At 60.2% G+C, this 27,467-nt stretch overlaps 2 protein-coding genes and 2 long non-coding RNA genes across 5 annotated transcripts; 3 read left to right on the top strand and 1 right to left on the bottom strand.

The window, feature by feature from the left end:
* Nucleotides 1–1,815: 1,815 nt before the first annotated feature.
* On the bottom strand, nucleotides 1,816–12,211 carry GLT6D1 (glycosyltransferase 6 domain containing 1). 2 transcript variants are annotated; one of them, XM_045467947.1, is made up of 5 exons: nucleotides 11,805–12,211; nucleotides 10,540–10,619; nucleotides 7,661–7,705; nucleotides 3,107–3,244; nucleotides 1,816–2,659 (listed from the first exon to the last, which is right to left on the bottom strand). In XM_045467947.1, the coding sequence occupies exons 2-5, from the start codon at nucleotides 10,611–10,613 to the stop codon at nucleotides 1,996–1,998; spliced, it is 921 nt and encodes a 306-aa protein (XP_045323903.1). In that variant the 5' UTR covers nucleotides 10,614–10,619; nucleotides 11,805–12,211; the 3' UTR covers nucleotides 1,816–1,995. The 2 variants fall into 2 exon arrangements, with proteins under 2 accessions (XP_045323903.1, XP_045323904.1); XM_045467948.1 differs by lacking the exons at nucleotides 10,540–10,619; nucleotides 11,805–12,211 and adding an exon at nucleotides 9,453–10,451.
* Nucleotides 2,543–3,787, top strand: LOC123592674. Its single transcript, XR_006709902.1, has 2 exons — nucleotides 2,543–3,136; nucleotides 3,255–3,787. It is a non-coding gene; the product is annotated as an uncharacterized LOC123592674 (long non-coding RNA).
* A 2,433-nt stretch (nucleotides 12,212–14,644) lies between the features above and the next one.
* LCN9 (lipocalin 9) lies at nucleotides 14,645–16,527 on the top strand. Its single transcript, XM_045468091.1, has 5 exons — nucleotides 14,645–14,831; nucleotides 15,327–15,463; nucleotides 15,571–15,644; nucleotides 15,947–16,057; nucleotides 16,424–16,527. Exons 1-5 carry the CDS (start codon nucleotides 14,736–14,738, stop codon nucleotides 16,525–16,527), a joined length of 522 nt encoding a protein of 173 aa, XP_045324047.1. The 5' UTR covers nucleotides 14,645–14,735.
* Nucleotides 16,528–21,282: 4,755 nt separating this feature from the next.
* LOC123592669 lies at nucleotides 21,283–25,418 on the top strand. Its single transcript, XR_006709897.1, has 3 exons — nucleotides 21,283–22,202; nucleotides 23,573–23,730; nucleotides 24,642–25,418. It is a non-coding gene; the product is annotated as an uncharacterized LOC123592669 (long non-coding RNA).
* Nucleotides 25,419–27,467: the final 2,049 nt, after the last annotated feature.

The raw sequence follows: 27,467 nt of genomic DNA, 5'->3' as shown, positions 1-27,467 counted from the left end.
TTCGGCGCATCAAAACCATCTTCGCCAAAATTACGTATAAACCTGAACTCAATGTCGTCGACAAGCTCGATAAAGGGTTCACGTCACATCTGTGAAGATATGTATCCAAGCCTATGACCGGGGCCCCTATGTGAGAAAAGTGGCACACACACACAGACAGCCCGTCCCTACGGCGTAAAAGGAGCTTTGACATCATAAGGATCCCAGAGAAAGATCCGCTATTTTTACTTACCAAATCGGCAAGATTCCGTTTTTTTTCCACAGCTGAGTCAGCGCCCACTGTGGGGGGTGCTCACACTTGCTCGGAGAGATGGCCCTGGCCTTTGTGTCCTGTGGACAGACCTGCTCTTGGGCCTGAACTTTTAGGCATGAACACGTTCACCTGCCCTTGTCCCAGAGAAGCCAGGGAACTCACGGTGTCTCCAATGCCGTGATTTCATCAGAGGGAGAAGGTTAGAGCCCCTCCAGTAAGACCCCCGGCCTTGCTCACCGGTCGGGGAAACGCTTCTGTTCGCTCGAGTCAGGTACTGAACCGCACGGCCCCCTCTCAGGCCTGACCTGAGATCGCTAACGCTAAGCGTGGCGCATGCGGGGCTTGTGGCTCACAGAACATCTCTTTTCTCCGTTTGGAGACATTCACAGAGTTCTGTGTGAGAGCCACTCGGTGAAACCCAGGAGTGGGTGTGGCAGGATGTGGTCGAAGGGGCACGGACGGGGCTTGGCCCCAGGTGGACTCGGGGACGAGCCGGCAGCCTCGTGCCTGCCTTCCCGGCCCCCCGCTTCTACTCCGGGGACCGATCCTCAGGATTTCAGTGTTTTATTTGCTCGCTGTATGGCTCACCGGCCGTCACAGGGACCCACATTCCGGAGGCTCAAACCTCAGACACGTATCCCGCGCGTCCTGGAGGCTGGAGTCCGAGATCCAGGCGGGGCAGGGCTGCTACCTCCCGAGGCGTCCCTCCTGGTGTGCAGACGGCCGTCTTCTCCTGTGTCCTCACACGGTCGCCCCTCTGTGTGTGCGTGTCCCGATCTCCTGTCTCAAAAGGTCAGGGCCCACCTCGTGACTTCACCGTAACTTCATCACCTCTGTGAAGACCTCGTCTCCAGGTAGTCATGTGCTGGGGTGCTGGGGTCAGGGCCTCCACGTGCGAACTGGGGGACACAATTCAGGCCTGACGCTATCTAACCCTCTTTATTGTCCCATAAAGAAAAGCTTCGGGCCCTCCAGCCCTCGTAGGGACTCTCTAAGCCCTCCCTGCCCTAAACATACAGTGGTCTCTTCCACGATGGCATGCCACCACCCACAGGGGGCAGTTCCCTCTCCAGAGCCACCCACGTCCCCCTCCAGAGCTGCCCACGTCCCCCTCCAGAGCCACCCACGTCCCCCTCCTCACTTTTAGCATTCCTGGCTGCTGAGGCACATGCATATTCTGTGAGCTGATGAACGTCTCCTCTGTATTTTAACCCTTTGCCCCTTTGGGTGTGTATGTCTTTTTCTGGGCTACCATCTTTCTCCATTTAAAAAATCATTTTGGGGCACCTGGGTGGCTCAGTCGGCTAAGCATCCGACTCTTGATTGGTTCAGGTCATGAACTTGCAGTCTGTGAGTTTGAGCCCCGCATCAGGCTCTGTGCTGACAGTGCGGACCCTGCTTGGGATTCTGTCTCTCCTTCGCTCCCTGCCCCTCCCCTGACTTGTCTCTCTCTCTCTCTCTCCCTCTCTCAAAATGAATAAACTTAAAAAAATAAATCATTGTATGCCTCAGAAATGACGTCCCGGCTCTCTACAGTACATGGGTCCCAACGTCGCTGTGAGTAGACATTAAATAATCATTTTTATTCTTTCTCCTGCACGGACCAAACTGGACAGTTCCAAACGGCAAGGAGAAACATTTCCCTTGGGTGGTGTGCACGCGCCAGCCCCGGCAGCCAGGAAAGCGTCAGGACGCCCGTGACCCCGGGAACCTGCCGCCGGGCGTTCGCAGGAGCCGGCGGGTCAGAAGTACCGGCGGGAGAGCCGCGTGGCCTTGACCGACCAGACCTGCGCGGGCGGCCGGAGTGCCGCGTTCCAGCTGTATTCGGGAGACAGCAGCTTGGTGGGCTTGTGCGTGAAAAAATACTTGTTCAGGTGCCTCTCGTAGGTGCTGTTCAGCCCATTCTTGTGGTCGTGAGTGACCCCTTGCAGGTAACCTTCGATGAGGGTTAAGACCTCCAGGGGCCTGCCACCGATGACCGAGCCGTCATAGTAGAAGTCCCCCTGCCCAAACGGGATGCACGCTGCCGATCTGGGCCTCCTCTCGTAAGGGACGTCCTTGTTTTTAAAATACCACCAGGCATGGAGCTGAGCCACGGACGCGCCCAGGGTCTCCACCCCAAAGTCGTTCTGGAAGACCCTGTTGACGGTCATGCTGAACAGAAAGTCGACTTCGTCCTCAATGTGCCCCAGTATGTACTCAGCCAGGGAACTCATGCGTGTGAGGTGAAAGTCACCCCACCGGTCTCCTTTGATGGGGAGGACCTTGAAAGTTCGCAGAGGATCTGGCTCCAGGTCCGGCAGCCTGGACAAGGCGTCCACCATGATGTAAAAGACAACTCTGTAGCCGCTCATGAAGTGCTTATTCGCTGATCGCATGAAAAGCTCCAGGTACTGGTCCGTGGTCCTGCAAGACACACACGCGCATGGAGGAAGCCGCTCCCCGAACGCTCGCGAGAGAGGAACGCGCGTCCCCAAACGTCTAACTTATGAGTCACCGACGCTCCAGGACCCCCAGCAGGAAAGGGGAGACAGGCCCGGTCTATAGTTTCGACGGCACTGGTCAGTGAGAAAGGACATATTGACCTGGAGGGTCTAGCAAAAAAGCCTTTAAAGTTTTGGAACGACTGTTGGGAAGAAAGAAAATGTGAACTCCATGGTATCTATAAAAAGGCAGCCAAGTGGCTTTAACGACCCAGCTAAGGAACGAGTCTTTATTTTTGTTCAGGACAGCCACATACGGTGGTTGTGGGCAGCTACGGGCAGCCTTTTGGAGGTAGAAGGTCCCCGGGCACTCATTCGTATTTTTTTTTTTTTTTTTCAGAATAAAACGGGGCAAACCGATGGCCCCTACCTGCCAGTAGCAAGGACAGCCAAGCCTATGGTGAGGTTCTGTCTCCCGTAGTATCTCCCCAGGACCTGTCTATTGAAGGTGCCTTCCCATATGACTGGGGCCAGCCAGTCTGTGATTGTTACAACATCAGGGCGTTTCCTGTTAACAGACGAGAAGCCAGTGAAGCCGGTGCCCCAGTGGAGGCCGTCCAAGCGACACCAGCTGACGCCTACACAGCCCTTACCGCGTGCCGGGCACTGTGTTGGTGTTCATTCGGTCCTTGCAGTGGTCTGTGCGGGAAGCACAATTATGGTCCTTGTTCTTGGTGTGCAGAAACAGAGGCACAGATCGGTGGAGCGAGCTGCCCAATACCGCAGAGCTGACACATGTGGGTCAGTACGCGAGGCCCAGCACCTGCTGCTTTTGTCACCACGCCACCTGCCTCTGGGCCCAGGGACGACCTCCTCTGAGCTCCGGCTCAGCTGAACTGAGGCAGCTCAGAGTCAGAACGCCCTCTGGTATTGCCTGAAGCCAGGGCTGCACGCACGCTACCTCTGCGTCCCTATGCTTTATCTTCCCTTCTTCCTCTTTTTCTCTCCCTCCCCCTTCCCTAGAAGATCCAGAAGGTGCTTTCTCTAAACTTCCCCCTCTTGCATTAGGTCCATTAGTGCAATCTGGCAGAAATAAAAAGTCTAAAAAGGAGAGAGACGTTAGATGTGTTTTCAATGACAGCACTTAAAGCATGCAAAGCTGGTTCAACGTGTGAAAATCGTTCAATGCACCTGCCATAGCAGGAAATTAAAGAACAGTCAGATGCCCATATCAGTTGACACAGAAAAAAACATTATACAAAGTCCAACACCCATTCATGATGAAAAAAAAAAAAAGAAAGAAAAGAAAGAAATGAAAAACTCCCAGAAAAAATAGAAATAGAGGGGAATTACCTTAACTTGATAAAGAGCATCTACAAAATTCCTGTGGCTAACATCATACTCGACAGTGCAAGACTGAATGCTTTCTCACTAAACCTGGGAAAGGGATGTTCACCCTCACCAGCTCATAGTCAGCAGAGTTATGTGAATTCTAGCCATTGCAATAAGGTAGGAAAAGGAAATAAAAGCACCAGACTAGAAAGGAGAAGATAATAACATCCCTATATGCAGATGATTTGTTTACATATAAAATCCTACAAAATCTACCCAATTCTCCTAGAACTAACAAGTGAAGTCAGCAAGGTTACGGGACACAAGATCAGCACACACACAGAATGAATCCATTTCCATATACTAACAAGGAACATGCAGGAACTAAAATTAAAAACACAATGCTATTTGCAGTTGCCTCCAAAAAAAAAAAATGAAATATTTTGATACACCACTGTACCCACCAGAAGTCCCTGCCCGTTCCCCCCCCTTCCTGTAACCCACGGCAACAACTAATCCACGGTCTGTCTGTGTAGATTTGCTTATACTGGGAATTTCATACAAATAGAATCATGCTGCATGTGGTCTTTGGTGCCTGGCTTCTTTCGCTTAGCCTGCTCGTGGGGAGGTTCTGTATCGTAGCATGGATCAGTAGTTCCTTTCTTTTGTGGCTAAATAATATTCTGTGGCATGGATTTTGTTTATTCACTTGTCAGTCGATGGACGTTTTAGTGGTTTGCATTTTTCGGCGACTATCAATGGTACCGCTATGAACATTTCTATGCAAGACTTTCTGTAAACATACATTTTTTTTTTTTAATTCTCTTGGGTGTGTACCTAGAGGGGAAATTTCTGGGTCATGTTGTAATTTCACGGCTAACTTTTTTAAGAACTGCCAAACGTTTCCAAGCAGCTGCATCATTTTACGTTCCCACCAGTAGTTCGCAAGAGTTCCAAACTCGCTGCTTTCTCACCAACATCTCCTGTGGTCTAACTTTCGGAATCTAGTCATCGTGTAGTCTTTACGCATCGTAGGGTGTGAAGCGGTATGTCACCGTGATCTGGATTTGCATTTCCCAGATAACTAATGATGTCAAGGATCTTTTCGCGGGCTTATTAGCCACATAGTCGAAACAGCTGAATGAAGTCTTGGGGCAACAAAAGCAAAAGAAACAGCTGGGACTACATCAAACTAAAAAGCTTTGGCACAAAAAAGGAAACCACCCACAGAATGAAAATGCAACCTACTGAATGGGAGAAGATATTTGCAAATGACATGCCCGATAAGGGATTAATATCCAAAATAGTTTTAAAAACCCATACAACTCAACACCAAAAAACAATCCAGCAAGAAAAATAGAGGGGTGCCTGGGTGGTTCAGTTAGTTAAGCGTCCAACTCGATTTTGGTTCAGATCATGATCCCAGGGTCGTGGGATCAGGTTCTGTGCTGGGCACGGCGCCTGCTTACGATTCCCTCTGCCTCTCCCTCTGCCCCTCTGCCTCACTTGTGCACACACTCTATCTGCCAAAAAAAAAAAAAAAAAAAAAAATGGACAGATGGGGGCACCTGACTGGTTTCATCAGTACAGCACGTGACTCTCGATCCCGGGGTTGTGAGCTGGAGTTGGGCGTGGAGACTACTTAACAATAAAATCGTTAAAAATAATGATAATAACATAATTTTAAAAAATTAAAAATGGACAGAGGACCTGAACAGACATTTCTCCAAAGAAGACATCCAGACGGCCAACGGGCACGTGAAAAGATGCTCGACCTCACTCACCACCAGCGAAATGCGAATCAAAACCAAAACGGGGTATCACCTCGCGCCTGTCAGAGTGGCCAGCAGCGAAAAGACAAGAAACGACACGTGTTGGCGAGGATGTGGACCCAAGGGACCCTCAGGCCCTGTTGGTGGGGACGTGAGTTGGTGCAGCCGCTGTGGAAAACAGTACGGAGGTTCCTCAAAAAAGTCTAAAACAGAAATTTCAAAACGGAAGTAATTCCACTTCTGGGTATTTACCCGAAGGCAATGAAAACACTAATTCTAAAGTTACATGCTCCATCATGTTTATAGCAGCATTGTTTACGACAGCCAGGGTATGGAAGCAGCCCGGGCGTCCATCAGTAGATGAACAGAGAAGATGTGGTGTGTTCACACAATGGGGTACTAATCAGCCACAGAAAAGAATGAGATCTCGCCATTCGTGACGGCACGGAACGAGCTAGAAGGTATTGTGCTAAGCGGAACAAGTCAGTCAGAGACAGACAAGCACCATGTGATTTCTCTTATACATGGAATCTGACAAAACAAATGAACAAAGAAACAGAAAAACAGACTCCTTAAATGCAGAGAACAAACCGGTGGTTGCCCGTGGTGGGGGGGGGGGGCCTTGACAAAACAGGGGACGGGGAGTGAGGTACAAACCCCCGGTAATACGAAAAGCAAGTCACGGGACGAGAAGTATGGCACAGGGAATACGGCCCACGACACTGTACTGAGTCTGTAAGGTGACGGTTGGGGCCACACGGGGGGTGGGGGGGTGGGCACTTTTATTGTCTTCTCCGGGGGCAATGTCCCCCGTGTCCAGGCCATACCGTCTTCTTTCTCTGCCTGTCTGGTAATTTCGGGTTGAGAAACGGATCATTTCAAGAATGTGGCAGTCTAGAAACCTGATTCTTTCTAACTGACCAGGGATTTCAGCGAGACCATAAATAACAAAGAAAACAAACTTTAGGGGGCTCCTGGGTGGCTCAGCGCGTTAAGCGTCCGACTCTTGATTTCGGCTCAGGTCATGATCCTGGGGTCGTGAGACTGAGCCCCGAGTCGGGCTCCACGCTGAGCACGGAGACTGCTTAAGATTCTCTCTTTCTGTCTCCCTCTGCCCCTCTCCCCCACTTGTGCTGTCTCTCTCCCTAAAATAAAAAAAAAAAAAAAAATACGGACTTTATAAAAGTCATTAAACAAAGGACCGTAACGACATAACGAGAAACAGGAAACATACCCAGGGTGGGGGGAGGGAGGTCTGGCTCAAGATTGTCGCAGAGCCAGAGAGAGCACCCAGTCCAGGGCGAGTTATAATGCCGGAACACTTACTTTTCTTACTGAGTGTCACCTCTTTCTTTTTTTTTAATTTGAGTTGGACGCTTAGCCAATTGAGCCCCCCAGACGCCCCTACGCCTGTCTTCTTTGACCTCATGGCTCTGTCTCGGGGATCTGTCCCACACATCAACTCGCGCGACAGTTGAAAAGATCGACGTCCAACGCGTGTCACTGAAACATCATTGCAAAAGCCCCAAACCATAGACAATCTAGAACCAGTAGGGAGTAGGTTGAGTGCCTGACGGTGCATGGCCCTGAAGTCCAACACTCCTCGGCCATTACAGACGGGGACGGGGCTCCCCAGCGCGGGTGCCAAAATATAGAGGGGCCACCATGGCATCTTCAAGCCACCCCCAAAGACAGTCTGTCACTCACTACACCAAGACGGTTAAACCAAGTACCACGTGCCCATATCGACGGCCTTAAAAATTGCAACTCCGGCCGCAGGAAGCCTCCCGGGGCAGCTATGATTGGGTGACCGGGAGAGGCCTATGGCTCCAAACTGGGCACTATTATCCTCGTGCGGGGGTGGGCGTGTTCATTCTTACCCAGGATGAAACCAGTCTGAGAGCCTGAGTTCTTCTACGGGAGGCCTGCGAGTGAAGGGAAAACCGAGTTATTATAAGTCACCCACCTGTTCAGCAAATATTTACGGGGCTCCCGCGGCGGGGTGGGTGCCGTCCGGCACTGGTTCCACGGCTGTGGCCCTACAGCCTTCACACTGCCCTGGGGGAGCTGAGGAGGCTACCAGTGGCCCCCAGGCTTAGGGGCTGCCGGTGGGGACAGGCTCTGGGTATGTAAGTGGTCCATCCGACCCGATTTGGGGGTCAGCCGAGCCACGCGGAGAGGAGTTATCTCCACGCGTCTGGAAGGGGACACGTGGTCAGGAAGAGGGGCAGGGCGAGGAGGCGATGGCCACAGTGGGAAGGCAAGAAAGGGCTTGTCCGCGTGTTGCTGACTTGTGCGGATTCAGCGCCCTCGTCCCCCGCGGAGTGGCTTTGCCGTGTTAGTGTGAACGGGCTGGAGAAGGAGTCAGTTGTCGTCTTTGGTTTTCATCTAAGTACGTGATTCACCTCGAGTTCTGTGGTGCTTTAACGAGCGCATTAGGTGGCTTGCTCCCCTAGTGCTGGGACGTGCTGTCCGTAAGGGAAGAAGCTCGAGAGGGCACCCCAATTTCATTATCGGACTCTCCAGGATCAGACTGTCAAAATCCAGACGGCTAGTGCCAAGCCGCACTAAAACCACGAAGTGACAAACGGCCAACTCACTACAAAGTGGCCTTTCTTTTAGAATGTCGGTGTCACGGGCTCCTGGGGTCGTACCGAGCGTTGGAGGAGTGGAAGATGCGGTTGGTTGAGGAGGGGGTCCTGACCTAAAGACACCACCACCCCGGAGACAGGGGCCCAATGCACGGTGGAGCCGGCCTCGTCCCGGGCGGGCGGGGGAGGGGCTGAGCCCACGGGACGCAGGGAAGGGCGCCTGGCTCCCTGCCGCCCCCCGTCCCCGCCTGGTCTGTCCCGACCACCCACGCTGTGTGCCTACACACCCAGCTGCTTGCAATGCGGCCGACTTCACGGACCCCACAAACCTGCACTGGCGTCTTCTAATCACCGAGCAGCAAACCGTCACACGGACGTGTGGTCCTCCTGGCTTCCCCACGGGCTCCAGGGACAACAAAGCTTGCGATGTGGGACTGTCATCTCTGTCCTGCTCCCTGAACACCCCTCTCCTTGGACCTGCCCCCACCACACACACACACACACACACACACACACGCGCACGCGCGCGCGCCTAACGGAGACGCACCGTGTGCAGAATATTCCCGAGCTGGTAGGCAAGAAAGCTGACTTTCTGGATGCCTCTGGGACTTTCTGTCTCTGGTTTTCCATCCCTTCTGGCTTGATCACCACTGCAACCGCCTGGCTCCTGCTGGCTTCGCTATCAATCTGCAGGGTCTTTTTTTTTTTTTTTTTTTTTTTTGGTGAGAAAGAGTGAGTGTGCGCAGGGGAGGGGCAGAGAGCGAGCGAGCGAGACAGAATCCCAAGCAGGATCCACATGGTCAGCGCAGAGCCCAATGTAGGGCTCGAACCCACAAACCATGAGATCATGACCTGAGCCTAAATCAAGAGTCGGACGCTTCACCGACTGAGCCCCCAGGCGCCTGTGGGTCTTTATACAACAAAGCTTCTGGCCATGAGATGCCCCTTCTGGAGGGAGGTTTTCCAGACAAGATACAGGACCACCCCCCCACCCCCCGCCCCCGCCATGTGAGTTTAACATACACTGCACGGCCTTTTCAGATTGGCTTCCTGTTCTTTGTGACCCGCATTTAAGGCTCACCCGTGTGTTCGTGGCTCCGTGGTTCCGTGGCTCATCTCTTTTTAGTGCCACATAACATCGCCTGGTCTGGACGCACCGCACTTTATCCGCTCACCCCTGCAGGGCATCTCGGTCGCTTTAATTCTCAGTAACTGCGAATAAAGCTGCTATAAACACCTTGTGTCGGTTGCTTGTGGACACAGTGTTGAGACCACTTGGAAAAATTCTCAGGAGCATGAGTGCCAGGTAATTGGAGAGACTGTGTTTAGGTCTGGAAGAAGCCGCCAGACGGTCCTCAGCGTGGCTGCCCCGTGTTGCGTGGCCCCCGCCGCGAACGAGAACCCCGCTGCCCCGCGTCCTCGCCGGTGCGTGTGTTGTCGGGTTCGGGATTCGGGTCGTTCTCACGGGCGTGTGGCGGGGGCTCCTTGTTCGATCTGCAATTGTGTCGTGACACACGATGTGCCCGTCTGCTCCCTGCGTAGCTTCTTGGGTGAGCTGTCCGTTCGGATTTGCCGTTTTAATTAGTTGTTTCCTTGTTGTTGAGCTGTAAGAGTTCTTTGCATATTTTGGACACAAGCCTTTTATCAGATGTGCGTTTTGTGAGGGCTTCATGTTTAAACATGTTCTTTCTCACAATGTGATGCCTTTCCAATAGCTCGTGGGGGGACAGCCCTGCTCCTGAGGCCATCGGGAGGAGTGGGGAGGGGTCGAGGATCGGGAGAGAGGCGCCCCCTGGGCCACGCCTGCCGCTGTGGCCCGGACACCGGTCATCGTGGACACAGGCTGGGACTCTTTGTCTGGAAGAGCAGCCCCGTGCTATCGCCGGCCTTGCTTCCCTTTTCCGTCACGACTTTTATTGTGCCAACTCCCGATGGGCGTCTGCCTCGAGCCTCTGGACCGTCTGCCTCCCCTCCGTCAAGAATGGAAAAGCTCCCGGGAGCAGGTGCTTGGGGTCAGCGCTGCTCCCTCAGAAACAACCCTTAGCCATCGCACGGTGCTTCGTCCCACGGAGGGAAGGGAACTTTCCAGAGTGTTGTCAACGTCTGGCCAAAGCCCACCCCCATCTGTACCAGTCACTACGGGTTGTGATTCCCTGGCATCTATTTACCTGAGAGGATGCTCCAGCAGCAGGAAGGAAAACACACATGAAACCAGCACCAGAATCTTTCTCCTCAAATTCATTGTCTCCTGGACGAAAAAGGAGAAGAGAAGGAGATGTCAGATAGTCAACATTCACACGCCTTTGCCACTTGCAACCACGGTTTACAACGTCTAATCTGCGGACATGGGGACACCAACCACAGCCCCTGCTTCCAGAACGCTCGGCCAGCAGCACCAGGCCGGCCGGGGTGGGGGGTGGGGGGCTCTGTCCTCCCGCAGCTCCCCGGGGCGCCGGGTGCCCCCCCGGGACCGAGTGCAGCGGCCGCGGTCCTCCTCGATTGCTCAGCGAATGCCACCCGCGTGGCAGAAAAGAGACGCATGAAATCTCCCCCACCGCACGGCTGGGAAAGTAAAGTGAGGTCACGAGAGGAAGTCTTCCTGAACTAGGAGGCGTGCTATGTCCCCGGAGTAGATCTCTTGTTCTTTTTTCTCGCACAGATAGTAGGATGGCTCATTTGTCCCAAGACTAAATGGTGGTTTAAACAAAAACTACGAGCTCCCGCGAAGGTCGGTGCTTGTAGACAGGGATTAAAGCCCAAAGCGTAGGCCCTACCCTGAAACGTGGAGCTCGGCTCCAGCCAGCCCCCCGAGCTCACACTGGAGGGTTTCCGCGGGGTTTCTGTTCACACGTCTGGAGGGTTCCGTGGCCGAAGCAGAGCGGAGGCCTCTGATGCCTCACTTCTGAGCACTCAGTTAACGGGCAAGAGGCTTTCGATCCGCGCTGAGCAGCTCGGTCGCCACCAGCCACGTGCGGCTGCCCTGACCTCAGCTGTCCCCCGAGTGCACAAAACACGCTGAAGGCAGACGCAGGGGGAAAGAAAGGAAGTAAGGGATCTCCTTAATAATGTCACATTGGTAAGATCGTGAAATTATAATAGGCTCGATCTACTGAACTCAGTGCCGATATGCTGTGAAAATTAATCCACGCGCTCCTTTTAGCTTTTACAACGTGGCCGCTAGAAAAGCGGAGGCTGCAAATGCCGTTCTTCCGCCAGATGGTCCGCTTGGACGGCACCGCCCTGGACACGGCTTTCACGCCCGTGACGGGCAACGGGCCACCGCTCAAATTCAAGGGCGTCAGAGATGCCAGGTAGAGGGGGACAGAGGGGTCTCTCTAGCATGCGCCCCGGTGACACCGCTCCAAGCAGGTGCCACTGTTACCACAACCCCTCGAATTTTTCCACACCCCCCCCCCCCCAAGGGTCCCTGTACCTCGGCCAGAAGAATGGAAGAGCCCAGGTGGGTGTTTCCCAAGCATTCTGTCTCCGGGTCTTTGTGAAATGACAGGCCGGACCCCGTGCCCTGCTCTCGGGGACGGTGAGCCTGCTGTGGATGGTGACGTCGGCAGACCCTTTGATGATGCGGACGTCAGGAAGGCACAGTCATAATGATGCACCTGCCAGCGGGGGCTTCTCACGGTTGCCAGACGACGGGACCTTGTCCCATCCGCAAGGCAGAGGATATTTCTAAGTGCCCCTTTGCCTTTCGCTTCCTCCGCTTTCCCTCCTCGTTCTCTGGGGACCGACCCTTACCCACCGCAGGGCGTCTCGAATGGCGCGGGCGCTCACCCACACGGCAGAAAGAGCACGCCCGCTTCTCTTTCTTCGTCCTGCAGGTGACGTCCGCCCCAGCCCAGGAGCGCGTCCCTTGTGCTCCCCAGCAAGCCTATGCAGGACTCCCCTCTCCGACCACAGAGGTGACACGTTCCTGTGCCGTGCGGCCTGTCAGGTCCACTAGCGAACAACGAAATCAGTCACGCGTGACCCCTGCGTCCTGATCTGTGGTCGTGACATGCGTCTTCCTTTACCCTCCCCTTTGGAAATAAAGGCGTTGTTGTTACTGGGAAAGTAACACGTATGTGTGGCGTCTCCACCCCCCAGGGCTGCGTAACAACTTGTCACCGCAGAGTCGTGTGCCCGCACGGCAGAGGGGGCCCGAGGTGCGGGAAGCAGGTGTGGGCACGGCCTCGGTGCAGGTGGGGGTCCCGGGCGGCCTCCCCCTCCACTCACAGGCTCCTGACTCCGCCCTCCCGTGGAAGCTTCTCCCGGGTGCCCGAGCTTCCCCGTGGCGCCCCTGACTGCTCACGCCTGTCTCCGCACACTCTGCCTCTGGGCGGCCGGCCTGGCGTTCTCAGAAGACCCAGGGCAGGGGCCTGCCCATCCCCCAGGAGAGGCGCCGTCCGGCGCCCGGCCCCGGAGAGCCTGACCTGGGTGGGCCTGCTTCTCCCAGCAGCCACGGCTGGCCTAGAACACGGATCTCCCCTCTCCCTCCACCGGCCCCCGTGACACCGCCTTTACCTGAAAGTCAAGACCAGCTTTGGCTCGTTTTACGTTTTCTCCCAATTTTTCCATTCGAGCAGATGTTGAGTTCTGTGCTAAGAGAAATCTGACTGCGAAGAAAAGCGGGAGACCGAGCTGCACTTGAGGGCGTGCGCTCGAGTGTGAGTGCGGGTATGTGGGTGTGCACGTGTGTGATGGTGTGTGCGTGCGTGTGTGTGTGAGCACGTCTGTGCCTGTGACCGTCCAGTGTCTACGGAGCAGAATGTCGACGGCCGTGTCCAGAGGCGGAGGCGGCCCGGGAGGACAAGGGCAGTGGGCAGAGGCTGAGGCCTCGGGGAGCCGGGTCTGAGTGAGGGGAGGCTTCTCTCGCAGAGGGGAATCCGGCACATTCCACCAGCCAGCGTCCCCCCCATCTTCAAGGGGGCTACGGGTCCCTGAGCCAAGGGTCAGAGGGAGTCGCCGTCATGAACCGGACGCACCCGCCCCGCCTTCGCGCTGCCTCGTGTCCCCGCCTGGCCTTTGCTCAGTGATGGAAAGACTCGTACCTGAGACCACGCCGTGGGGGCAGCACCTTCTCAGAGGAGTCCCTGAGACTGTGGCTGCGGGACTCACCCCGGTTTAGGGAATCCCGACTAAGCCCCTCCTCCAAGGACAGCCGGACTTAACATCCTTTAGATCACTTTGTACCTGCCGAGGGACCGAGGGAGGCCGGGTTTGGTCGGAGGGAGAAGTCGCTGCCTCGGGGGTGAATCAGACAGGGAAGGGGACCCCTGGGAACCGGAGCCCGATAACGAACAACAAAGCGGAACGGGGGGTGGGGCAGGGACCCGTTACCTCGGGTGCCGTGTTCCAGAAGCCACACACCTGAACAGGACAGAGGTGTGGAGACAGAACCGGCCATAACGGGGGACAGCCAGGGAGGGGGCCCTTCCCCACGAGGGGCCGGCCAGCAGTCTGGAGGGCAGCGAGCGCGGCAGGCAGGCCCCGGTCAGCAGCACCACCACCTGCCTGGGCTGCCTCCCCCTCTGCCAGGAGAACCCCTGGGACCGGGCAGGTGCTCAGTGACACAGAAGCACCCCACCAGTGCATACGCTGAGACCTGGTGTTTTACACAGGATTGGGGGTCCCACGTCCTGCTCGGTCCTGGCCCCCGACCACCAGCCAGCCTTGTGCCCGCACGCAGCACAGGGAGACGGGGGTCCTTCCACCACTGCTCTGGACCCTGGCCAGGAGGGGGCAGGGTAGGGGTCAGGCCCACATCTGTCCGAACCCCCCTCTCCGTTCTCCAGACCCCAAACCTCAAAACCTCTGTCTCGTTCCGGCCCCTCTCCTGGGAGTCGGCACTTCCTGGGCTCCGTGGACCTTCACTCCGAGTCCACGGTCGCATCGTCACGGCCAGGACGGCCGCGCAGTGTCCTGCGTGCTCAGCTGCACGGGCACGACGATGCTCTCAGGCCCAGACACGTAGGCCAGGCGGGGATGGGAACCGCAGGGCCGTCTGCTGCCCAGCCCCCCGGGGCGCGGAGAGGCCAGCGAGGCCCCAGCATCATCGGGGCCTCTGCAGCCCGCGGGGGCTCCGGCCCAGGGTGCCTATCGCCCACCCTGCCCGACCCGACCTCCCTTTGCGGCCTCTGACCTGGCTGGACACTCCGTCCAGGTAGACTCCAGGGCGCTCCCGTCATAGGCTCTAGGACATCCATGAGGGGCGGGGGTGGGTGGCAGCGGTGGCGGCCTTTGGCTGTGTTCCCGGCACTCGGAGGAAGGGTGGGGAGGACAGGCTGTGCTGGGCACAGAGGGGTGGCAACCGTGCAGCAGAAAGGGGTATAAAGGCAGTGGGCCGCAGGTGAGGCCCCCACCAGAGGCCATGGCTCTCTTCCTGCTGGCCCTGGGGCTGGGCCTCGTCTCTGCCCAGGAGCTCAACCCCCAGGCCATTGTGCAGAAGAACTATAACATGGCCAAGGTGGGTCTGCGGTCCGAGTCTGGGCCTCCCCCGGGGGCTGGGCTGCGGGGCGTCTGTCCTCCCTCCATCCAGGGTCTTTGACCTGTGACCAGGCCGCTGCTGCTGGGGGCCTGCCTCTCCTCCCCCAGCTGAGAGGGCAGGTGTGGGTCTCTGGGAGGACGGACGTGTCCCTGGAAAGGCAGAGGGGGACCTCGGAGGACAGGAGCTGTCCCCAGGAGGGAAGAGTGATCTTTGGGAGGATGGGGGTATCCCTGGGAGGGCAGGGGGTGCCCAGGAGGGCAGAGGGGTCCTTGGGAGGATGGGGGCGTTCCTGGGAGGACAAGGGCGTCCCTGGGAGGGCAGAGGGAGTCCCTGAGAGGATGGGGAGTCTCTGGGAGGGCAGAGGGGGACCCTGGTAGGGGGCCATACACCCAGGGCCTGCAGGAAGGAGTTACCAAGAAGCCCCAGGGCCATACCACACGGGCTCCTCGTGGGTCTGCGGGGCCTCGCCTGCAGGTTTCAGGGATCTGGTATCCAGTGTCCATGGCCTCCGACGACATAAAGCGGATCGAGGAAAACGGGGACCTGAGGGTCTTCATCCGCAACATCGAGAGCTTGGAGGACGGGCGTCTGAGATTCCATTTCCGCACCATGTGCGTGCTGACCGACGGCTGCACCCATATCGCGGGAGGGAAGGCTGCGCCCGGGGCCGGGTGGGGGCTGAGGGAGGCCGCCCAGCTCACGCCCCGCTGGTTCGCAGGGTGCACGGGGAGTGCGAGCACGTGGCCATGGTCTGCGAGAAGGCGGAGAAGGACGGGGAGTACAGCATCAGCCGTAAGCAGAGGCGGGCGCTGCCCCGTCCGTCTGGTGGCAAAGCGCCGCGTCTCCTCGGGCCCTCGGCCCCCACCCGGGGCCCTAGGGGGGCAGGTGCGCCAGCCCGGGGCCGGGGGAGGGGGCGCACGCCGCTGCCACCCACGCTGCCCAGGGACCTCCGCCCGGAGTGACACCGCTCCCCCCGCCGAGGCCCACCGGCCCACCGTCCGCACCCACGGCCGCTCAGCACGCCCGGCCCACGAGCCGTGGGTGCCTGGTGCCGGCGGCGGGCAGGGGCCGCTCTGAGCCGAGTGTCCACACAGATGAGGGGGACAATACGGTGCTGCTCTCGGAGACCGACTACAGACAGTACATCACCTTCCACCTCCGGAACGTCAGGAACGGGACACAGACCACCGTGCTGGTGCTCTATGGTACGGCCTCCTGACCCCTCCCGTCGGGCCTCAGGGTCCCCCTCCTCTGAAGACAGGCCCTCGGCCGGTGGGGGTCTGGCCACGTCCCGAGGTCCCCACCTGCCAGAGCACCCACAGTCAATCACATCATAGGGTGGGGTTGGGGCTCCCAGGTCCAGGCTTCCGAGCCGCATCTGGCCCCCCACCTTGCACCGCCCGTCTGCTCAGGGCGCCCCCCCCCCTTCGGCCTCAGCACTGCCTGAGTCCCGCTCCCCCCCTCCCGAGACCTCCGCCACACACCGTCCCAGGGGAGCGGTGAGGGACCCCGGCCCCTGCTGCTGCGTCCTCAGGACGGGTGCCGGACCTGGGTCCCAGCTTCCTGGACAGATTTGAAAAAGTCTGCAGAAACTACGGACTGGGTCCGCAGAACATCATCAGCCTCGGCAACCAAGGCGAGCCTCCCGCCTCCTGCGCCAGCAGCCCTGGGCTAGGAGCGTTCCGGAGAGTCCCGGGGCCTCAGGGCTGGGGGCGGAGGCCCCAGAGAGGCTCCATCTGAGACCCCCCCACCCCCGGCTCTGTCTCCCCAGATGCCTGTTTCAAATACAGGAGGTAGAGACGCCCACCCAGGCCTGACGGTGTGTGAGCTTGGCCTCAGGGCGGGCGTGGGGGCTGAGGCAGCACTGGGCGCCGTGGAGGAGGCCGGGGGCAGGAGGGGGCCCGCTTCCCCAAACCCACCCCTCACCCTGTTTGCGGGGTTTCCCCGCCGAGTGGCGGGGAGCCTTCTGGGGAGGAGCCCACCCTGTGTCAGTGTCCCGAGGCGGCTCTAGCCGGTGACCACGGACTGGGGGCATAGAGCCACAGAACTCATTCTTCCCAGCGTGGAGGCCAGAGGTCCGAGGTCCAGGCCAGGCAGGGCCACGCTTCTGCGGAGGCTCCACGGGGGGGTCCTTCCTGCCTCTTCCAGCCTCTGGGGCTGCAGGCATCCCTCGGGCCTCTGTCTCCATGTTCATTTTTTTAAAGTTTATTTATTTATTTTGAGGGGCGCCTGGGTGGCTCAGGCGGTTGAGCGTCCGACTTTGCTCAGGTCATGATCTCGCGGTTCGTGAGTTCGAGCCCCGCGTCGGGCTCTGCGCTGACAGCTCGGAGCCTGGAGCCTGCTTCCGATTCCGTGTCTCCCTCTCTCTCTGCCCCTAACCCACTCGCATTCTGTCTCTCTCAAAAATAAATAAACATTAAAAAAATTGTTTTAATGTTTATTTATTTATTTTGACAGAGACAGACAGAGACAGCGGGGGAGCGACAGAGAGAGAAGGAGAGAAAATCCCAAGCAGGCTTCGAGCTGTCAATGCAGAGCCTGACACAAGGCTTGATCTCACGACCCTGGGATCATGACCGGAGCCAAAATCATGAGTCAGACACCCAACGGAGCCCCCCAGGCACCCCATGCCTCCATATTCACAGGGCTTCTCCTCTGTGTCTGTGTCTCTCCTCTTCTGTCTCTGATAAGGTCATTTGTCATTACATTTATTTTTTTCTTTCTTTTTTTTTTTAAACAGTAGCTGTGACTTCTTTTTTTAATTTTTTTTTAACGTTTATTTATTTTTGAGACAGAAAGAGACAGAGCATGAATGGGGGAGGGTCAGAGAGAGAGGGAGACACAGAATCTGAAACAGGCTCCGGGCTCTGAGCTGTCAGCACAGAGCCCGACGCGGGGCTCGAACTCACAGACTGTGAGATCATGACCCGAGCTCAAGTCGGACGCTCAACCGACTGAGCCACCCAGGCGCCCCTCATTGCATTTAGAGCCCACTGGACAATCCTGGATGATCTCATTTCAAGATTCTTACTGTAACCACATCCGCAAAGACCCCTTTTCCAAATAAGGTCACACTCACAGGTTCTGGACAGTAGGATTGGAACACGGACATACGTGGGGGACCCCACTCGGCCCACAGTTTCCTTCTCTGAACTGTCCTTTTCCAGGGCCAGCCGTGCCCCACTGCAGATCGCCCCCTACCTTCCCAGGGACTGGTCCCCCCAGAGTGCCTCATCTGGGGAGCGAGGGCCTGGGGCACCTCCGGTAGGGGAGTCGGATGGAAGGCGGTTCCCCAGCAGAGAGGGACAGGTGGTGACCGTCATCCCTCAGAGATCATTAGTTGCGCAGCTGGGACACGCACCCCGTGTATGGCGGATACGTGGAGAGTCCCCACTATTCCGTGGTTATTCTGTGGACTCCAAGCGATGGCCCAGCGGGTATTCACCTCAGAGCTAGGGAGGCTCGCACACGAGACCTGGACACAGACGTCCGTGGCAGCCCTGTCCACGTCCCCCGCCTGGAATCGGCCCAGCAGCCGCCCTCGGGAGAAGGGTGACTGAACGTGCCACGGGCCACAGCTCCGCGTCAACAGGAGCAAGCTGGACGGCCTCAAGGCCGTGGGGTCGGGGAAGGCAGGCAGCCCCAGAAGGAATGCGTGTGTAGAACAGTCTCAAAATGTCAAATCCACAGCAACAGGGAACCCTCCGTGACCTCCAGGGGTTAGGGGTGGGGAGGGCCGAGAAGGCAGCAGGTGTGGCTTAAAGGGGCCACAGGAGGGGGTCCCCCCGAATCCGGACTGCGGTGGGGCGTGTGGCTTTCCCTGCCAGGGAAAAGCACAGAACTGAGCGCACAACCCACACTCCACGCGCACGAGCAAGTCTGCGGGGGCAGGGCGTGGAGGGGACGGAGTGCAGGACAGTAGCATCGGGAGGACAGGTGATGGACGCCGGGGGTCTCTTGAATCTGTTCTCACAGGTGCCTGTGAGCCTACAGTTAACTCCAAATAAAAGGTAAAAAAGAGAAAGTGTCTGTCTTTCTTTCCAAGTCAGCCTAGAAAATGCTAACAGGCTCCTTCTGCACTGTCCCCCACCCTGGGGCCCAGCCCCAGGCCCCACCACCCTCGCTGCCCCCTCGCTGCCCACCGGGCTTCCCCCACCTCCCCTGCTGCCCCTCAGAGCAGAGACCAAACTCCCCACGCGTGCTCTGCAGACGCTTAGCCGGCTGCCACACGGCCCCAGGGAGGGCAGCCAGACAGGGCAAGGAGGGGGCTCTCCTGGCCCCTCAGCACCCCAAGCGTCCACAGGTGAGCACAGCCTGACATCTCCCCACAGCCCACTGATCCAGAAATCTCCAGGATGGAGACACGGTCTGGATGGCCCTGGCTGGGGTCAGCAGGACAGGTCGAAAGCCGGCGGCCACCCTCAGGGGGTCCCCGGGGGAGCAGTGTCTGTTCATAACAGCTGAGTCAGCTGCTTTAGGACCAGGGCTCAGGCGCTCCAGGCGGCTGACGGAGAGCTTTGTGCCCCTTCCAAAGGCGCCAGACGCACCCAGCACTCCCACGGCCCGCCCGGCCTTCCGGCTCCTTGCCCAGAACCTCAGTCCAGCCTGCGGGGCCTGGAGGAGGAGGAAGCTGCCCGCTCATATGGGAAGTCGCATTTCGGGATCAGAACAGGGGCTTCCCGGGATGGATGCTAGGACGTGGCAGATAATAGGGCTTGAAGAGACCCCAGGGCCACCACGGAGCACCGCCCACCCCAGAAGAAGGTCCAGAGGAGCACAGAGCCCAGGCGCGGTGGGCAGGGAAGCTGGGCCCATGGTCTCGGGGTCGGGGGAAAGCAGGACTCGGTGGGGCATGAAGGAACCACCGACAGACCGTCATTGCCACAGGATTTGGGGCAGCTGAGGTCCACCTGCAGTGAGTGAGTGGGACCTGAGGGGTGAGTCTGGCATGATCAAAATTCAGCAGGCTTGTTCCAGGAGGGTAAGTAGAAAAGTCACCCCGTCACCCCCAGAATGCCAGTGTGATGCTAAGGGGAACGTGCTTGACCCAAAACGACTTTACTTCCAGGGGCAAGGCCGTCCATAACCCTGACGACACCTGCCCGCCGACCGCACCGGTCCCGTCACGCTTCTAGCGGCTGGCTGCAGAACCAAGGCGGGGCGGGGCGCCCAGTGGCATCAGTCAGGACACCAGCGGGGTGCCCCGGGACACCGCTCCCCACGGCGGCACGGATCCCCACTGGAGCAGCCTGTGCCAGCCCAGCGTGTGCATGGGAAGCCCCAGGACAGCTAAACGGTCCTGCGCCCTAAGGACAGAGGGGTCAGACCGCACGGCCCTGCCGGGGGAGGACAGGAAGGAAGGGCTGCCCCCCCTCCCGCCCCACAGTGGTGCATGGGGTGGGCAGAGCTTGCAGGCACGGAGCGGTCTTCTTTCAACTTTGATTGCCCCCACGGTTTTCCGGAAGGCTGCATCCTCCTCTCTCGGCTTCGGAGGAGAGAAGGCAGGAGGTCGGTCTCCTGGTGGGTTTTATCCAGAACACTGATGTGCATAATGAGGACCCAATGCCTCATTCCTGCTTCCCCAGAGACCCGGGAGGGGTGGAGGCCCCGGCAGAGGGGACGCTGGGCACGGGGACCCCGGTCCCTGCTCGGGTGAGGCTGAGAGCAGAGGAGACCCCGAGCCAGGTGGGCAGCCCATCGAACGCTCACTCTTTCCTTTCCAGGAACAGAGCCTCGTGTGGGTTGCTGGGTCTGGACTGGGGACACTTCTGCTGGAAAGAGGGCCAAGGAGGAGGGCCAGCCACGGACCTGACAGGTCAACACGCGCACGTCCAGGACAAAGCGGGTTTTGGAACAAGTAACATCCGGCGAACAGGTAACCTCCCACGCTAGGCGAAGAGACGGCCGGTTCTGTCCAACTAAATCAGGTGCTTGTTTGGGGGATGGGAGAGGGCGGGCGGGGGACAGCTCACCGGAGCAAAGGTCCCCATCCTGTACCAATCAGTGCCACCCCCAGGCCTGGCACCGCTCCCTCATGCAGCAGCCAGACCCTCCCCTGGCTGCAGGCCTGGGATGGCTCGAGTAGGAGTCCCTGCTGGGACCTGCAGCTCAGGCCACGCCTCCCTGAGCCCCTGCCATGGGGTGGGGGGGGGGCGGGTAACACTGGCCCGTGACCTCATGCACCTCCAGCGGCCTGATATCCTGCTTTTGAAGCCCTCCCGAGCCTGGAGTTTTTCAGGTGTTCCCAAGGAAGGTGCCTGGAATCACCCCTTCCCTCGGTGAGCCACGGCTGCCACGTGGGGCCGTCCAGGGAGGTCAAGGCGCCGCTGAGCACGTGGGGCGGGAGCTGGAGGCGGTGGCGGATGGCACTGGCCCCCGCTCAGCGCTCCCGGCAAACGCCGGGCTGTGGGGACCAGGGCCAGGCCGGGCGGCCGAGCCCCCCTGGGCTGTGCAAACATGCGGCAAACCCACGGGCGGAGTCGGGAAAGCGGTCTTCTGCGCCCAGAGGCCACAGGGAAGTTTCCAGATGGACGTCCTATAAAGAGCATTGGGATGGGCAGGGCCGCCTCGGGTTAGAGCCCAGATGTCTGTGAGCACCGCCTTCCCCCGTGGCGAACCTCTCACGGCCACGTTGGAGGCAGAGTCCCAGGCAGGTCCCCGGAGCTCTGACACACGGACGCGCACCTCCCCGGGGGTGGGGGGTGGGGGGCGCTGGGACCTCTCCCTCCCTGTCACCCGGCCCTTGGGGGACATCTGGGGTGCTGGCCGGGACACACGGCCAGACAGGCGCTTGGGGGCCAGGGTCCCCCAGGGGCGGGGCCTCTCAGTGCTTGTTCACGTCTGTAGAGGCCAAGGTTGAGGCCCAGCTGGGAAACGGCTCAGAGCAGCCGCCTAGAGTCTGGTCAAGGACAACACCTTTGTCCCCTGGCCCCCAGTATTCACAGTCCCCCAGCAACGCCCACCAGCAGAGGCCATGTTGTCAGGATCCCGGTCAGCCGAACGCAGGACCCACAGCCCCCAAGCCACAGGCCCGGCCACAGCCTCTCGATAACTTGCTCCCCGAGGTCGACGTGCAACCACTGAATTCAGTTTTGTGAGCAGGGTCTAGCTCAGCTTCCAGAGTGAACATGGCAAGCAGGGGCCAGGTGTGAGGGGGCCAGAGAGGAGCCCTGCCGCAGACATCCTGCACGGCGGGGTCAGGGGTCAAGGCCGTGACACAGGGAGAAGGGTGGGCAGAGGCATTAACCCTGGTCCGTCCACCTCACCCACGGACCCAAGTCCCCAGAGGCACGTATACGGCCTCCTCCTCGTCCACGTTGCCAGCCCCACGCCCGTCACAGGCCCCGGAAGGTAACGCGAAGGGTCTGGCGAACGAGGGTGGGTGGTCTCACACGCAGCACCGGTCCCCCCGGAGGGCTGGTGGGGGCCACCCGGAAGCCCTTGGGCTGAGGGCCGGCTGACAGGTGCAGCCAAGCTGGGCCCAGAAGAGAAAGACGACAGACACGGGACCCTTGTGTGGGAGGGTCCCTCGGGGCATGACGGACGGGAAGGAGTTCAGGGCTCAGGCCCCTGGGACGATGGCAGATTCGCAGGCGACAGCACGGACGCCCTGACAGCGGGCCGTGCGGGCTCCAAGTCCTGCTCTGCCTGACGCTGGGGTTTAACCGGGGCGCTGCGAGGCCTCGGGCAGGGAGGCCCCGGCGAGGGGCCCCTCTGCGCCCGGCCGGGGACACGCGCGCGACTGGAGCTGCCCTGGGCACACTTGGCTCCAGCCTCGGGTTGGAAACCGCGCTCGGTGTCCGGCGAGCAGACCCACGGCCGGCGGCACGGGCCTGGGGACGCTCCTCGCTCCCTTCTGTCCTCAGACAAGAGGCTCCAGGTCCTTCTGGGTGGCCCCCGCCCCCGGCAGCCAGGCTCGTGGCACTTGGTCATCGATCCAAGTCAGCGCGGTGGCAGGTCCAATCAGCACTACCATCTAGAGGGACCTGGGGGGGGGGGGCCCCCGGACCACCGGCTCCTGGCTGCACCGCTCAGAACCCCGCCCCCCGCCCCGGCCGGAAATGAGGCCGGGGGCTGCTGGGTGCGCCAGGGCGCGAACCCAGGACGCTTCTCGCCGCACAGCCTTCCCTGACACAGGCCACCGCAGGTCTGTCTCGACTGCCCCCAGAGGGCCCGAACTCAGGGGCACCCGACTTCCGGCAGGAGGAGGGGGGCGGGCCAGCAGCAGGTTCCCGGGGCTCCAGAGCAGGCCAGGCTGGGCGGGGCCTGACGTGACTCCTCCCAACCCCGGTCACTGGGGGTTGGCAGGGGGTCAGGGGCCACCTGAGCCGTGGGGAGGCGGAGGAGCCTGGCTCCCCCTTTCTCTCCGACAGCCCCACGAGGGGGCTGTGGCGCTCCACTCTCCTCCCGGGGGCGCCCTGAGACCCAGAGCCCCGCACTGGCTTCTCCGGGGCCTCCTGCGCGACCCGGTGCTGCGACCCAGGCCCAGGCTGCTGGAGCCTTGTCCACGCACAGCGCCCCTTCCGCTCGGGGCGTCCGGGACGGACTCCTGGCTGCGGCCGGCCTCCTACCGTCCAGGTGCTCGGGCCGACGGCTCCGAATCACCCCCGGGTCCCGCGCCCAGAGCCCCCAGCCCACCCCCCGGCGGGCCACCCCGTGTGTCCTCTGCACCCGCCGGCTACCACGTCCCCCTAAACCGTGGGTCTGCGTTCTGCTTCCAGCGACGCGGAGGGGCTGCAACGGGGCGCGTGGAGAGGGAAACGAGCCGACGAGCCAGGGAAGAGACGAACGGCCATCTGAAGGGACAGGACAGGGGACAGGAGAGGGACCACGAGACGGCACAACGGGACACAGCTGACACTGGAAGCAGCAGCCCCGGGTGAGCTGCCATTGTCCCTCCTCCCCCTCCCCTCCCCCTCTCCCCCTCTCTCCCTCCCTCTCTCCCTCTCCCTCCCTCCTCCTCCCTCTCTCCCTTTCCCTCCCCCTCCCCTCCCCTCTCCCTCCCCCTGCCCTTCCCTCTCTCCCTCCTCCTTTCCCTCCCCCTGTCCCCCTCCCCCCTCTTCCTCCCCCTCTCCCTCCCCTTCCCTCTCTCCCTCCTCCTTTTTCCCTCCCCCCTCTCCTCCTCCCCCTCTCCCCCTCTTCCTCCCCCTCTCCCTCCCTCCCCTTCCCTCTCTCCCCCCTCTTCCTCCCCCTCACCCCCTCCCCCTCTTCCTCCCCCTTTCCCTCTCCCTCCCTCCCCTTCCCTCTCTCCCCCCTCTTCCTCCCCCTCTCCCCCTCCCCCTCTTCCTCCCCCTTTCCCTCTCCCTCCCCCTGCCCTTCCCTCTCTCCCTCCTCCTTTCCCTCCCCCTCCCCCCTCCCTCTCTCCCTCCCTCCCCCTCCTTCTCTCCCTTTCCCTCCCCCTCTCTGCCTCCCCCTCCCCCTCTTCCCTCCCCCTTCCCCTCCCTCTCCCCTTCCCCTACTTCTCCCCTCCCTTTCTCCCTCCACCTCTCCCTCTCTTCCTCCCCTCCCTCTCTCCCTCCTGTCCCTTTCCCCCCTCCCCCTCCCTCCTCCTCTCCCTCTCCTCCTACTCCTCCCCTCCCTTTCTCCCTCCTCCTCTTCCCCTCTGCCTCTCCCTCTCTTCCTCTCCCTGACTCCCTCCCCCTCTCCCCCTTTCCTCTCCCCTCCCCCTCTCCCTCCCTTCCCCCCTTCCCTCCCTCTCCCCCCTTCTCCCCTCCCCCTCCCCCCCCCCCCAGCTTTCTGCCTGAGCACTGGTCCCATCCAACTGAGGCTGGGTGGCTAACACTCACACAGAAACCTTCGATCTTACCGGCTGGAGGACCCAGAGAACAACGTTGGAGGCAGCCTGGGGAACTGGCCAGGGCAGGGGAGTCCCAGAAAGGAGGGGGAGCCCCGAATCTGCGTGTGTGCCCCGCTCATCTCTCTGCTGCGGACAGAATGTGCACCCAGCCTGGCCCACAGGGAAGGAGCGGACCTTTCTGTCCCGGCAAACAAACCACATCCTTTCCTCCGTGGATCTCGGCATTTGTAAGGGGCCCCAAAGTGTCCTGACTTCTCTGACCCAAACTGCAGGGGCAGCGTCCAGTCCTTGCCATTCCTGCGGGGCCTCCTGGGGTCACATGGGCGCTGGACGTATGTGGCTCAAGGAAATGAGCAGCCACAGTTCCGGGAATTCACGAAGGCTGAGCGAGCCTACAACTCTCTGCCATCACCGCCGATGCGCACCACGAGCGGGAGACCTGGCCACGGAGGAGCGCGTGGGCTCGGGTGGGCTCCCCTCTACGCGTGTGGCGGCGCCCGCGGAGGGGCCCGTCCGCTCCGCCGGGTTGTGCGGGGTCAGCGCTGCGCTGCGGCCCAGCCTCTGCGGCCACTCCTGCTCCACGTGTGGCCCCGCTGTCCCCTCTGGGCTCAGGTCCCGGCGTGGCCGGACCGAGCTCCCACGGGCCGGGCGGCTTAGCGCATCAGAGGCGTGTTCTTGCGGCCCTGGCCGCCCTCCTGGAGGACCCATCCCCGCCTCCCTGAGCCTCTGGGGAGGCGGGCGATCCGGGGTGTCCTGGGCTTACAGACCCATCACCTCCCTCTGCCTCCCGCCACACATCACCTCCCCTCTGCCTGCAAGGACACCTGCCCCGCCCGTGGCCAGCATGGCCCCATCTCCAGGACATCTTCGAAGGCCTCGTTCCCAAATCAGGTCACGTTCTGAGCTTCTGAGAGTGAGGACTCAGTTTTGGAGACTGGTTGCGTGGGAACATGACATTTTTGGTGCCAAAGCCACAGAGAATGCACAAGAGCTCACCAACGTTAAGGTCAAGGTTAAGACATTAGCGTGAAGAGTCCCCGCCGGCCTGCGGGGACAGGGCAGAGCCCTTGCCGTGTGACCTCGCCCCCAACCATGCAGCTGTACAGACGGGCCGCGGGGCCCAGCTGTGTAGACAGGACCAGAGCCCGCGAGTCCCCAGCTGTCACCAAACCCAGACAGACAGTGCCGTGGAGATGCGCTTCCTGCTGCTGACTGTGGGGCTGGTGCAGGCGTGTGGCCTGCGGGCTCAGGAGAAGAGCCATGAGGGGTCCCAGAAGGACCTGTCAAAGGTGAGACAGCAAAGGATACGGGGGCCGGCGCTCCCGGGGGGGGCGGGGGGGGGCCGGCGGGGCCGGAGTGAGCGTCACGGACGGTGGGTGGCCTGCCCCTGGCTGAGGGGGAGGCCTCGTGTCCCAGGCCTTCTCGGGGTTCCTCCAGGAAGCAGGACTCCAGGGCCCAGGCAGCCAGACACTCCCCCATCTGAGTCTGAGCACAGGAAGCAGGGCTGGGAGGCGCACGCACCACAGCCCCCTCGTCAGCCCCGTCCACTGCCGACGGGCGCCACTGCCCTTGGCTGAGCGCACGCAGACCCAGGCCGGGACACCGGGCCAGCGCCGAGGCACCGCTTTGGGGGACTTGTAAATGAACCTTAGGGCGAGTCCACGGGGTGGGGGTGGGGGCCCGTGGGGGAAGCCCACAGGCGGGTTTGGGGGCTGCAGCCCCCACCGCGGTCTCGGAAGGAGCCCCGAGTTCGGTCCAGAAGGGAGTGAAGCATCCCCCGGGGCAGAGGGGGCAAGGGCCGGGCAGGGGAGCCTGGACGCTCCTCCTTCCTGGGCACACATGCCCGCTGGTCCGCTGGCCCGAGAAGGGGCCAGTGCAGCACACGGGGACTGTCCTTGGGTCCGCCGGCCCCGGCAGCGTCACGGGGCATTCCTGGGCGCGGTGTGAGCACACACCGGGCACCGAGGGGGGGCCAGAGGAGGGCGCGGTCCAGGCCTCCCCGCACCCTCTCTCTGCCCCGTGGCCGTCCGGGAGCTGGTACACCACGGTCATGGCCTCCGACCACGCGGCTCTGATCTGGCCCGGCGGGGACTTCAGGCTTTTCAGCAACCGTGAGAACGAGGGACGGCAACCTGCACGGGGAGAGCCTCGTAGCATGCGCGCAGGGCGTGGCGGCAGAGTGGGGGGACCGGGCCGGGCCCAGGGAGGGGACGAGGGCGCTTTGCTCCGCGGGACAAGCCTCAGGGGTCTGACTGCAGACCCCATCACTGCTGCGTGGCCTCGGCCACCATCCTGCCCCCTCTCGGCACGGGGTCCCCAGCAGGGCTGCTGTCACTGGGGCGCCCCCTCAGCTGCCGCCGTTGACTCAGCGTCCAGGCATCGGAGGGGGCCAGATCTGGAAATGCAGTCCAGGAGCAAGGAGGACCGAGGCCACCCTCAAGTGGATCGATTGATGCGTTTGTCAAATTCCTAGAACCCCACACGGAGAACAGGGACTGCCACTGTGGGAAAATCATACTTCCATTTAAAACATGATGGGGCTCAGTCAGTTAGGTGCCCGACTCTTGATTTTGGCTCGGGTCATGATCTCATGGTTCCTGAGTTCGAGCCCCACATCTGGCTCTGCTCTGACAGAGCGGAGCCTGCTTGGGATTCTCTCTCTCCCCCTCCCCCTCTCTCTGCCCCTCCTCTGCATGCTCTCTCTCTCTCTCTCAAAATAAATAAACATCAAGTAAGTAAGTAAATAAATAAAATTTATAAAGAAATTAAGAAGGGCAGGTGGACAGAGTAACCCCACCCCCTTTGACTGCAGGGAAGAA

The sequence above is a fragment of the Leopardus geoffroyi genome, chromosome D4 (genome assembly GCF_018350155.1).
Source record: "Leopardus geoffroyi isolate Oge1 chromosome D4, O.geoffroyi_Oge1_pat1.0, whole genome shotgun sequence".
Lineage (NCBI taxonomy): Eukaryota > Metazoa > Chordata > Mammalia > Carnivora > Felidae > Leopardus > Leopardus geoffroyi.
This window is presented reverse-complemented; position numbering and strand designations above follow the sequence as displayed.